The sequence below is a fragment of the Psammomys obesus genome, unplaced genomic scaffold (genome assembly GCF_907164565.1).
Source record: "Psammomys obesus unplaced genomic scaffold, mPsaObe1.curated_primary_1811, whole genome shotgun sequence".
NCBI lineage: Eukaryota > Metazoa > Chordata > Mammalia > Rodentia > Muridae > Psammomys > Psammomys obesus.
The window spans coordinates 19,752,889-19,766,728 of NW_026596046.1; the positions used below are offsets into that span (position 1 = coordinate 19,752,889).

Consider the following 13,840-nt stretch of genomic DNA (forward strand, 5'->3'; position numbering starts at 1 on the left):
CCAAATTTCCTGAAACTGGATTTTTTTTTTTTTTTACTTTATAACAACCACAAAGCAGAAATGGCTTAAAACACTACTGATGCTTCCTGATTCCTTTGACAATAAAACTTGGGTTTTTGTCAGGACAGTGTTTATTGAAAAGTTGCTGTTATATCTCAGGATGCTAGCAGAGAAGGAGAGTACCTGTATATTCACTTGATAATCCGTGGGCCCATGAATAGATCCGTACAAACCAAATCCAACCACAGAGATTCTTCTGTTAACTGTGAACCTGTGAGAAAGAAACCCATTACAAAATAACATAAACAATTCTCTAAGTGTTCATATTATGAAGTCTGTAGCTTTTAAAGTGTTACCTGAATTTTACTTAGAAAAAAGAAAACCATCATAAAAGACACTTTTGTAAATGTCAACTTCTTTGCCCACAAAACCTAATGTGAACAAAACACAAGTAGGATTTGTTCTGTATAGTCAAAAGATTGTGACCTGAATACCTACGTTTATTATAATGGTTGATTAATTTATTCATCCAAATCTCTATCATGAATATGCTAGTCATTAAGATTAAAGTCCCAAACTTGGACAATCCACCAGTTCAGTAAATACTTACTGAGGACCTATTGTATTTAGTCACTGTGTATGGCTGACCAGGAAACATTGGTGAACAAGGCACAGTTTCTATCTTTGCCAAATGGAAGATAGTGATAAACAAAAAAGGGAAGGAATAAATAAAAATTATAAGTTGTGATAAGAGTTGTGAATGCATTAAATTAAAATTGGTGGTACATAGTTAGAGACAGGAACTAACTCCCAAAGGTGGATTTGAATAAAGGTTCCATGAAATAATTAGCAAGTCTAGTTTGGTCGCAAGAGTCAAGAAATATTGATCTATCTTACTTCATTTTATATATGTGTAAAAAAATGACATTAAACACAAAGGCAACTGAAAAGACTGTATAATTATAGCTCATCTGTAATGGAAAACAATTTCAGCTAAAACTTTGGTTATTACTACTCCTGGCACACCACCACACCTTAGTAAATACTTTCTTACGTACCAGGCCCTCAGCTCCATTTCACACCAGGAATGATAAACATTCAGGGTTGTCCTTTCAAGGAAAAAAGACGTATAACCTGCTCAGGCTGGAGATGCAGCTCAGTAGCACATGTTCCTAGCTCCATGCTATGCCACATACCCAGTACAGTAATAGAACCACTCTAAAATTTTTCAGTAATTTTTATCATGAAGTCTGTATTTTATTCTTTTTAAAATTAAATCAGAATACTGCCCAAGTGTGAGGCTGGGTGGTAGAGAATGTATGTAGGTTCTGTAGTAGCCAACCCTCAGCACAAAATACAAACAATCCAGAAGATACAGCTGATAAGTAAGAGAGCATTTAAAGCACCTTATAAATCTGGAGATGAATCCTATCAACCCCTTTCTATGAAGTATATTAAAAATCATTATCAGAGTATGTATTTTAAATTCTTGATCATGTAAAACAGTAAAAATGAGGGCTGGAGAGATGGCTCAATGGTTAAGGACACTGACTGCTCTTCCAGAGGACCTGGGTTCAAGTTCCAGCACCCACATGGCAGCTCACAACTGTGTAACTCCAATATCTGATACTCTCACATAGACATAAATGCAGGCAAAATGCCAGTGCACATAAAATAAAGGTAAATAAGTTAAAAAAAAAAAAAGAGTAAAAATAACTACTGACTTGCTGTAATTTCTGGGTGGCTAATCCACCCCTCTCTTTTATCTCATTCTAAATGTTCACCTGGCCTCATATGGTTTCTGACCTTTACAGTGTATTTCAAATAACACCTTTTATAGACCCATCATTCTTTTTCACATTTGAGCTGTTCCTCTCTTTTTAGAAGAGACTTTATTCTCACAAATTAACATTATATTTTGTTAGGCCACTCCTCTACCCAAAACATGGGACTTATGAAAGGAATTTTCTAAGATATTCAAGTTAACTTATCCCTATCCAAGTGTGGTTCCAGCCATCGTTCTCCAGATCTACATAGTACTATTTGCTATACACGTCAGAGTTTAGTCCTACTCTATCACAGTAATGTCCAACACGATATGTAATTTACTGCAATATAGTGAAGTATGCACTTCAATGTCGTTTACTCTTTCGAGTCTTGGGTTTTCTTGCTGCGGCAGTACACTCATAAACGACCACATTAGGCAGTAAGTGCGCAGGTTAAGTGGCATTAAGTACGTTTACAGCGCTGTACAGCCGTCACCACGGCTCATTTCTGTCACGCTAATCTTTTAAACAAAGTTTTGAGGAAAAGAATCTCAAATTTACATTTTTAAGCAGCAACTATTCTTTTATTAGTTCCAATAGGTTTTGGGTAAGGTTCTCTTCACCCCAAGGTTTAGAGGCACAAAGAACCAGTGATACAATTCCTGTGATGTACAGAACAGATTTCTAGAACCAAGAACCCCAAACAGGATGGGAAATTTTTTGTTGTGACTGTAAGCTGTAATCATATTTATAAACTGAAGATATTTTAGTGCAACTTTACTGACTTCCATAAAAGGCAAGTGCCAAAAAAAAAAAAAAAAAAAGGCAAGTACCATATAATAAGAAACTCTTTACCATTATTGTTGTCATTGGTAATTATGTATATATTCACACATGCAAATTTATACTCACACGGGTTCGTTATATGTGAAGACTCACACCTACCTTAGATGTAAATCCTACAAACAACTCATCCTACACTGTTTTCTTCATTTTACAAAAAGAGCACTTGGAGCTGGCTGCCCTACTAATAGCTGCTTCACCTGGACCCAATCCTTTAGATCAGCCCAGAGCAGAGTTTCTTGTACTGCCTGCATTGCCCTTACCTTTTTTACCTCTGTGGGAAAGCTCAAACAGGAAGGCAGAGCTTTAGTTTATTAGAAACATGCAACTAAAAAGTTCCTGGTAGAAAAGAACTAAAAAGGTGAGTAATGACTTTAGAGTTCCATATAACTTTCAACCAGTAGATAAATTCATCTATGGAAATGTGAATACATTTCCATAGAAATAGAACTGATTCAATTTTCTCAAATGTTGGAATATAAAGTATTAACATGTGCATACTTAGTAGCTGGCACATGAGTATGTATATATAGGGAGATATACACTTCAGTTTGCCTGCTAGTGTCCTACCTAAAGTCTAAATACTGAATACTATCAGATTCATTATTTCTCCTTAAATTTTTATTATCAGCTGAATTTATTTGCATTACAGGTAAATTGTATTTGTATTACAGATAGGCCATTTATCCCCTAAATTATGACAATATAAATTTCAAGTTATTAAAGGAAGAAGTAGAAAATATTTACACAAAAAAACTGTGTTTCCTAGAGCTATATACTAATGTACATCCAGAATTAACTGGAAGGCCTCTTCCTTTCTGACTATAATGGGCTCTAATTTATAACTGCATCAATCATAACTGAAACTCAGCAAAGCTGGTAGGTATCTCTAGCTAGATTTTTAATTTCTAATTTCTCTTCAGTAGCCTATCATTGTTAGACAAATGTTTTCTAGACTTAACCTATTACTAGTTATCACCAGGTACAAAAGTAACATTTGATCAAAAGCACCCCTACACACCCCAATAGCCTCACTGTCTGTTGGAACCACTGTGTTCTGTGGTCTCCTACCGCAATGAACTGTGTTATGACTTCATTTCTTTTCCCAGCACTGTCCTCTCAAGGAAGAGTACGTATGCAGAATCTCCTCTATGGTGATGCTGACCTACAATATGTGTCTTGTTCAACTCTTACCTGATTTTTTTCTTCCTTAAGTAATCAACCACATGATATTTTCCTCAAGGAAAATCTGTTCCTGAATGTTTGATAAAAAACTCACCTGTAAAAACTTTGTGAATGAACAGTTCTCTGATAACTTTTAATTCCTCCCAGGGTAATTGGTCTACTCAGGCTTTCTTCTTCGGTCAATTTTGGTAATTTATATTTGCCTATAAAATGATCCATTCCATCAAGATGTTCAATTTATTAGCACAGAGTAAGCCCAGAATTAAAGTAAAAATTTTAGTAGTCACATTTTTATTTCTAAACTTTAATTTAAAGAACTGCTTTTTCTAGGATGGTTTGTTTTGTTGATCTTTTAAAGAAAACAGATTATGAGTGATCAATTTTCCTACTTTTAACTCACTACTTTCTTCATTTGCCTATTTAATTTTTCTAGGTCTCTTTCTATATTCATTTTCTACTTACTTGGATCAAATACTTAAATCATTTGTTCCTACTCTTATTTGCTATAAGCAGTTAATTACTATTTTTTTGTGTGTAAGGTTTTGGCCCCATCCTGTATTAAGCAAGCTATCAAATATTGACTGAACCTCTGACTACCCTCACCCAGGCACTAAGCCCACACTCGGACAGATACCTGATTCGATCACTCGTTCCACTATAACCCCAGCGGCTCTCTACTTGCTGGAATCTATTGATGCAGCATTCCTTTCCTCTGAGGCAACATCGTGGTCGATCAATGTATTCTACTCGGGGTTTAGGATTGACGGTAAAATGAAGAAAGAGGTTTACCACTTCACGATCTGACAAAATTCCAGATTGAGCAGGACCTGGAGAAATAGAAAATAAACAGCACATAAGATTTTAGTATACATTTGAAGTTTTGATCAATCCTTCTGAGGCTAACCTGGAAGAATGTATTAAAATAAGTGAAGGATTAGATGGAACTGTAATAGAGGATTTTCTGTCCACTCTCTTGAATACCTCAGACTTCTATTCAACAAAAGAATTATGCTCTCTGGTGGTAAATCGCTTCCAAGGACAGACAGGTCTTGTGACCTTCCATCTCTCACTTAATACTTGTCTGAGGCTATAATCTGAACAAAGGGACATTTCAGTACAGACAGGGAACAATACTTTATTTCTGGGGTTTAGAAGTTAGCAGAAGGTGAGAGATATGGTTGTGAAAGCTATGGAAAGAGAAAACCACATACAGTACAATTTTCCAATTCACTGTTTCTTATTGGAAAAAGGCCGAATACTTTAAACTTACAGAATTAGTGCTGCTTCCTCACAAAGAGGCCACAAAGATATCTTGTAAAGTAGAGGCAGAAGAATAAGAGACTTCAAAATACTAGAAATTTGGATTAGGAAGCTGTTTGTTTTTTCAAGACAGGGTTTTTCTTTGTAGCTCTGGCTGCCCTGGAACTCTGTAGACCAGGCTGGCCTCAAACTCACAGAGATCAACCTGTTTCTGCATCCTGAGTGCTTGGATTAAAGGCATGTGCCACCAACGCCGATGCCTACTGATTTTAAACACAGAATTTAAAATTTTTTCAGTATGACAGCCAGGTGTGGTGGCACATGCCTATAATCCCAGAATTTGGGGATGCAGAGGCAGTTAAATAAGTTCACAGTCAACATACTCTACATAGCAATTTCCCAGTCACAGCAGCTACTTGAGGCCCTGACTTAAATAAATTTAAAAATCACATACAAAATAGCACAATATATTGGCTCGACATACATGATGCAAGCTTTAGTACTTGTAATCTGTGAATAAGAGTATAAAGCAAACAAGCAAGAAAAGGATATGGAGGGAGGAGGGGAAGGAAGAGAGGACATAAGAAACAGAACTGAACCTATATATGATTAAACAAGAGATGAAAATGAAAACTTATCTTCCTCTAGATGGCTTAAATTTTTAAGGATAAGGGCTAAGGAGTTACCTCAGTCTGCAAAGTTGAATCCCCAGCACCCATGTAAAAAGCCAGGCATGTGGTATATACTTGTAATCCCAGCACTAGGGAGGCAAAGCCAGGCACAGTCCAAGAGAGAGAGTGTCCCCAAAAGAAAACCACTGTGGACAGTTCCGAAGAAACAACACCCAAGGCTGACCTCTGGTCTCTACATATTTGTGCATTGAATCGAACCACCCACACACTTTTCAAGATTAAAAATGCATAATTCAAGCCTATAGCAAGAGAAATTTCCTTATTTGAAAAAAGAAAGCCTTCACTGAGTGGTGGCGGTGGCAGCTCCCAGCACTCAGGAGGCACAGGCCTCCTGAGTTTAAGGCCAGCCTGGTCTAAAAGTGAGTGCCAGGACAGCCAGGACTAGAGAGAAACACTGTCTTAAAAAAAAAAAAAAAAAAAAAAAAGGCAAGCAACAAAAAAGAAAGTTTTCAGGTCACACAAAACATGTAACAGTTTAAAGAAGGCAAAATCATTCACTAAAATTAACAGAGGTAAATCAAAGAATTCTGTTGTACAAAAGGATACACCTAATATATTAACAACCTACTGGAAAGCAAGAATAATGTAAAATCCTAAAAGTAACAGAAAAAAGGTTTGTATCCTTCTAAAGAGATAATAACACTAGGCCAAGAAAAATAATGAGAACCAAAAAGAAACAAGAGTACATCTAAACTGAAGTTGTAGACCCAGAAACATACCCTTGAAAGTCAAAGCAGGAAAGATGTTTACAGCTGAACAAAACCGGAAAGGAATTAAGAGACTCTGGTGGCCTAATACCTGCTCTGAGAAATACTGTTTAGCTGACAGAAATGGTCCCAGACAGAAGCACAGCGATCACCAGGAAACATGCACTTACAGGTAACCCAAATGACTACTGATTTTTAAGATAACATTTTACAGGCTTTAAAATGTAAAAGTTAAAATACATGGAACGGCACCAAACACTGAAGAGAGTTAAATACTAGTAAAGTCTTTTGTACTCCATGAGAAAGTTTAATTTGAAATTTTTAATTTTTAAGATTTACTTTTAAAATCTCATAAGGAACATGTGTATATTATCAAGTAACCCACCAAAAGTATAGTAAAAGATACTTCTCTTTAAAATTGCTTTTCACTAAAAAAAAAAAAAATAGTAAAAGAATGTTTAATAAGCAAATAGAAAACAAAATACCAGAAATCACTCAGTTCCTCCAAAAATAAAAAATAAAAGAGAACAGAAAGAGGAAAAAAACAAAATCTACCACAAAAACCACAGCTGAGTCAAGTAGAAACAAGCAGCAAAATGGTAAATCATATGCACCAATATTTTTAAAATGTAAATCAACCATTCTGAGTCAAAGACAATCTTTGTAGAATTGGATGCCTTAAAAATGCAGCTTACAAGAATGTAACTGGTATGAAAATACAATGAAAACCTAATTAAAATGGGGAAAATATAGAACACAGGTGTGGAGAGATGGCGTAACAAGTAATAGCACTTGACTGCGCTTATAGTTTGACTCCAGCCACCACAGAGACAGCTCACAGCCGCCTGTGATGGCGGCTCCAGGGACCGACCTCTGGCCTCCTTGGGCACCTGCACTCATATGCACATAACACCTCTTTCACACACAATTAAAAATAAATCCTTAGAAAATTAAAGTACAAAAAAGCTTTTTAAAAAGGTTGTAAAACTACAATAGTGTCAAAGTTGAAGCTCTTTACTAGATTTGAAGTGGGATATAAAATAAAGATAAAGGTATAAATCCAATAAAAGTAATCATAAAATTTAATGTACCTAATGATAGAATCTTAAAATATACAAAGAAAAGATTTATGGAACCAATTGGGAACATATTTTCAACCAAAATCTTGAACCTATTTCTCTTAGTAATTGACAGGACAAAAGAAAACAATAGTTACATTAAAATTTTAAACAATATTTTTAGAATACTAATTTTGTAGATACATGATTATTCAAACTGTTAAACAGTATAGAACTCATCAGATTTTTTTTTTTTTGTATCCTACAACCTAAAATACATCTACCTGAGTATACACAGATATCTATTAAAATAGGACATGTTGGGACATAAACAAGTCTCAACAAATTTCAAAGGACTGGGATGATACAAAATTGATGTTCTAACGCCACCAGAATTAAAAGAAAATAAAAATAAAATCCTCAAATATTTGAAAATTAAAACATGTACCTATAATCACAGTTCTAAGAGAAAACTCTACCACAAAATTATCACTTTTTTGTTGCTGTGGTGTTAAACCCAATACTATGTATATGCCGGGAAAGTACTCCAATCTGTTAGATGAAATAAACTCTTTCCTCTCCAAGTTGCTTTTGGTCATGGTCTTTAATCACAGCAATAGGAGCAAGCTACAATCATAATGATATAAAGTATTAAGAAAAGAATGTTATGTGAAAAATGAAACTGAATTTTGTCAGTCCTAACTTTGTTCTTCAGTGTGGACTTAAAACCACACTGGAAAACTGACAGGATAAACTAATGCTAAACTATTTATTGTAGGCTTAGTAGTTCTACTCTTATATCCCCAACAAATATTTACACGTATACCAAATGACATGCATATGGATGCTCTTTTTAATTTTTATTATTTTATTCTATATGTATGTTTTGCCTGCACTCATGTCTGCATCATGTACGTCCTTGGTGCCCAAAGAGGCCAGAAGAGGACGGGGGTTACAAGAGTGTTGTGAACTACCATGTGAATGCCAGTCACACACTGAAATTGAAAACCAGGTCTGTCTCATTTTAATCAGAAGCAGCATCCATAAAGGCCAAAAGATATGTTCCTCTAACCTTGGGCAAGGCACTAATCTTTTCTAGTTGACTTCTCTGACCTATAAAATGTCAATGTTATCTTAAACAGCTCTTATGAGAACTAAATGAAATTATATACAAATATATTATGTAACAAGTACTTAGTAAGTCTGCTTTTTTTTTTTTTTTTTGCCTAAAAATAGTTCCAAATTAGTAAAGTTACAGTCTTACCTGCTGCAAATTCCTCAATTGTCATCAGTGGGAACCGGATTAAGGAAAGTGCTTTTCCTAGAACTTTCTGTTTGTTCCCAAATGTCACAGGCAATTGTTGTCTCTGACATTCTGCTTCTGCCCAACGCACAATAGCTCCAAAAAGTCGACTTTCTCGGATACTCAGTGTGTCTCTTTCTAGAACTGCACAGAGTGTATCTACAAAAAAAAAAAAAAAAAAAAAAAAAAAATACAATAATAAAGGATATTTTGCTGTTTCACAAAGTGCTTTATTGTAAGTTTTGGTGGGAGTGCGAACTTGTACAGCCACTTTGGAAATCAATTTGGTGGTTTCTCAGAAAATTGAGACTCCATCTACCTCAAGACTCAGCCATACCACTCCTGGGCATAAACCCAAAAGAAGGTCCATCCTACCACAAGGTTACCCGCTCAACTCTGTTCAGAGCAGCTTTATTCATAATAGACAGAAACTGGAAACAAATTCAATGTCTCTCAACTGAAGAATGGAGTAAATAATAATAAATAATAATAATAATTTACACAATGGAGTACTACTCAGCTGTTTAAAAAGGAAAAGACATCATGAATTTGCTAGCATGGAAGAAAAAAAAAATCATCCTTAGTGCAGTACTTCAGACCCAAAGATAAACATGGTATGTACTTACTTATAATTAGATATTAAAAGGATAATCATGCTACAATCCGCAGAGCCAGTGAAGCTAAATAACAAGGATGGCTTAAGGGGAGATGCAGGGATCTTCCTGGGAATGGGGACCTAGAATAGACTTCAAGTTTGGACTGGGGGAGAGAATACTGGGAGAGACACCTGGAGCCAGGGTGCATTTTGGGGATGAGGTAGATGAGGCAGAAACCTAGTGCAATGGAAACGCCACGTAATCTACAAGGGTGACACTATCAAAGACTCCTAGTGACGGGGGACATGGAAGCTGAACCAGCTGTCTGCTGTAACCAGACAAGGCCTCAGGTAGGGGGATTGGGGCACCAACCTGGCCACAACACCTCCAACCGAGAGTTTGTCATGCCTGCATGATGTTCTGGGACTGACGCCTAGCATTATCATAATCAGAAAGACCAGACACACTTCACCCAGGAACTGATGGGAGCAGATGCAGAGTCCCATAGCCATATTAGGTAGAGCTCCCTGCAGAGGAGGTGGAGGAAGAATAGGAGGAGCCAAAGGGATCAAGAACACTACAAGAACACAGCGCACAGAATCAACTGACTGGGATTCAAGCGGCCTCACAGAGATCAGGGAGCCTGTATGGGTCTGACCTGGGTTATAAGCACATATGTGATGGTTGTGTAACCTGGTATTCTTGTGGGATTCCTAACAGCAGGAGTGGGGGGCTGTCTCTGACTCTTTTGGCTGCTTTGGGGATCCTTTTCCTCCTACTGGATTGCCTCGTCCAGCCTTGATGTGAGAATATGTGTCTGGTCTCACTGTAGCTTGTTATGTCATATTTGGTCAATGTTCCTGGAAGGCCTGCTCTTTTCTAAGGGGAAGTGAAGGGGAAGGTGGAGGAAAAGTGGAGGTAGAGACGGTTGAGGGGAGGGGAGAGAGGGGAAACTGCAATCTGGATGTAATACATGCGAGAATACATAGAAAGCAGAGAGAGAAAGAGAGAAAAGAAGAAATGCAGTCTCTGGCAGGAGAGTGAAGCCCCACCCTCACTCTCTCAAAGCAAGGACACACCAGTGTGTTTGCATTCCTGAGACCAGCAGTCTTCCCCAACCTGTAAGAAACTGCTACAGAAGACATCAGAGGGGAAGTAGAAACCATATCCCAACCAGGAATAAGTAATAAACACGGTCCTAATACCTTCTATTTCATTTTAGTGCTCATTATTACTCTTTATTTTACTTATTATTTATATTTTTGTTCTTTGGTTGTTGCTTTAGCATCTATCTGTCTGTTATCATTCATTCTTTGCACCTACTCTGTATTATTTTCTTATTTTGCATACCCTTTTATCCATATACTTTTCCTCTCAAACACACTGTATTTTCCCACATTTCTCTTTTCTAGCACCTCATTTCACAGGCTATTCATAATCTTAGCTACAAAAGTCTGTGAACTACATTTTTCCCAATAAGTACAATCATTGCTGCTTCTGAGCCTTCTCATGTGTCTTCTGTTATAGATTAACACCAGGGCTGTTGTCAAACCAATTTGTGTTACTGCAATTGGTTTCTACCCTAAACAGAAGCAGGGAACATAAATCCAATGAATATAATTTACCAGAAAGTCTTCTATAAAAGAAACAGAGAGAGATAAAGGGTAAAATAAAATCTGGAAGATGATGGCTCAGTGGTCTGCTTTTCCAGAGGTCCTGAGTTCAATTCCCAGCAACTACATGGTAGCTCACAACCATCTGTAATGTGATCTGATGCCCTCTTCTGGTGTGCAGGTGTAACCTGCAGATACAGCATTCATATACATAAAAATAAATGAATAAAACTTTAAAAAAAATTTTTTTTAAAGCCTGGCATGGTGGCGCATGCCTATAATCCCAGTGCTTGGGGAGGCAGAGGCAGGTGGATCTGTGTGAGTTCAAGGCCAGCCTGGTCTACAAAGTGAGTTTGAGGACAGCCAAGGCTACACAGAGAAACCCTGTCTTGAAAAAAAAAAAAAACAACCAACAAACAAAAAAAAAACAAAACAAAACTTGAAGACAACCCCAACCAACAGACACAAAAAGAACAACAACAAAATATTTGAGAACAAGCCTCTATGACACTTTCACAAGTTTATTATTCCTCAAATATAGAAAGCCAAAGATAATGAGATTGATGAAATGCCAGAAAACAATTCCTACTTTTAAAAAGCATCAACAGTGGCAAGGGAGATGGGTCATCCAGTAAAATCCTTGCTCTGCAAGCATGAAAACCTGAGTTCAGACCTCATATAAAATGCAAGGTATGGCAGCATAAATTTGTGAACCCACTACAGGAGAGTCAGAGATAGGGGGATTGTTTTGCTGACTAGCCAGAGTAGCCACTTAAATAAGGCAAATTGAGAGACATCAGACATTGACTTCTGGTGTGTGTGCCTGTGTGTGGGCACGCGTGTGGGCACGCGTGCGCGCACCCACACACACACGATCTATGGCCACAACGAGGCTAAAACAGTTGAATGAGGCAATAAGCAAATTAATTTAGGCTCTAAACACAGCACAAAAGTTAGCAAAGCAGATGCAATGGTCAGTAATTTAGAAGAGAAACTAAAAAATAAAAATGTTAAATAAAAAAAGGAAAAATTAGCTGGGTGTGGTGGTGCAGGACTTTATCTGAGCAGATGGATTGATTTCGAGGCCAGCCTGGTCTACAAAGTGAGTCCAGGGCTACACAGAGAAACCCTGTCTCAAAAAACCAGAAAAAGAAACAAAAAAAAAAAAATATTCTGCAAGGAAACTATGACATTTTTAGAAGACTAGAAAGGATATCAAGAATGGAGGGCTAAGGAAGGAGAGGGAGACCTCCCCTATCAGTAGACTTTGGGGAGGGGGATACGTGAAGAAGGGGAAGGGCAGGTGAGATTAGGAGGGGAGGAGGAAGGGGTTTATGGGGGAATACAAAGTGAATAAAGTGTAACTAATAAAAGTTTAAAAAAAGGGAATAAAAAATATGTATAAAAAAAAGAATGGAAGGCTAGGTGGAGACAATAATATATACTGATATACAGAAAGAAAAAAGCCGAGTATGACCAAAGCTTCCAAGAACTCTAGGATATATTCAACAGAACAACATAAGCAAGCCAGTAATATGATACAACATAAAAGCAGATTGAGAACAGAAATCACATAATTATCTCAACAAATACAGAGAAGGTATTTGGTAAAGTTCAATAACCCTTCATGATAAAAGTCCTAAAGAAAACAGAAGAAACATTTTCTAACATAATAAAAGCTATATATGACAAACCTATAGCCAACATTATATCAAGTTGAGAGAAACTAAGAGCTATTTCCTCTAAAATCTGGATGTCTACTATCCCCTCTTGTTTAATATAGGGCTCAAAGTCTATAGGAAAAAATAAAAACAAGAGGAATACAAGTAAGAAAGGAAGAAGTCCAAATTATTCCTATTCTCATATAATGACATGATCTTGTACTTAAAAGACCCTGAAGACCACAGTACATGTGTGGGGAAAGAAGATTTAATAGATGTGAGCTCCATCCTTCTACCATAGGGGCACCAGGGATCCTAACCCAGGTTCCAGAATTGCTGGAACTAAGTCATCTCAATAGCCCATTAGTAGTTTTTCTATACACGAATAATGAACATGTCAAGAAAGAAATGAGAAGATATCTCATTCACAATAGCTTAAAAAAAAAAAAAAAAAAGAACAAATGACAATGGGACCATAGTAGCCCAGGATTAATGGGGGAAGGGTAGAGGAGAGCTCCCTTCCCTCTTTCAACCTAGTGCCTGAAAGTCAGCTGCCCCACTATCAACCCCAGTAAGAATATACTACCCTGACAGTCTTCTTGTTTGACGTTACAAGGTTTTTTCCCCCTCGGAGTCCCTGACCCCTGAGCACACACCTGAAGTATTCGTTTCAACACCCTTGTTTTTGCCAATTGTACATGGCCATACAAACCTTGCCCCAGAGACCCTGCTCACTTTCCCAGAGGCAGAAAGACCCTGTTTCCTTCCAATAAACAGAACCAGTTCCCTGAAACTGTTCCTGGGGGTGTGTATTTTTTGCCTGTGGACTCACTGTCGACCAAGGCCTTGCATTGCACCCACACACCCTGCTCAGCTTCCCTCCAGCCCAGTTCTGAGCACAAGAGGCTGGCTATCCTAAGGGGAAGAAGCTGGACACAGCAGCAAATGCTTCTACAATAAAATTTTAAATAAATAAATGAAAATTTTAAAACTAAAGAAAAAAATTAAGACACAAGAAAATGGTATTTCCATGGTCAAAGATCAGCAGAATTGATTCTATAAAAATATTACTGAAAATAATCTACATATTCAGTACAATCTACATCAGAGCTACAATGACATTCCTCATAGAACTAGCAAAACTACTCTAAATGCT

At 37.1% G+C, this 13,840-nt stretch overlaps 1 protein-coding gene across 1 annotated transcript in view; it reads right to left on the bottom strand.

Moving 5' to 3' along the window:
• Btbd1 (BTB domain containing 1) overlaps positions 1-13,840 on the bottom strand; it is a 38,321-nt gene that overhangs the window by 5,163 nt on the left and 19,318 nt on the right. Inside the window, exons 4-6 of the mRNA XM_055623024.1 lie at positions 8,776-8,973; positions 4,429-4,621; positions 184-271 (exon numbers count right to left, since the gene is read on the bottom strand). Of these exons, the coding sequence (XP_055478999.1) occupies positions 184-271; positions 4,429-4,621; positions 8,776-8,973 (479 nt within the window). The remainder of the gene's footprint in view (positions 1-183; positions 272-4,428; positions 4,622-8,775; positions 8,974-13,840) is intronic.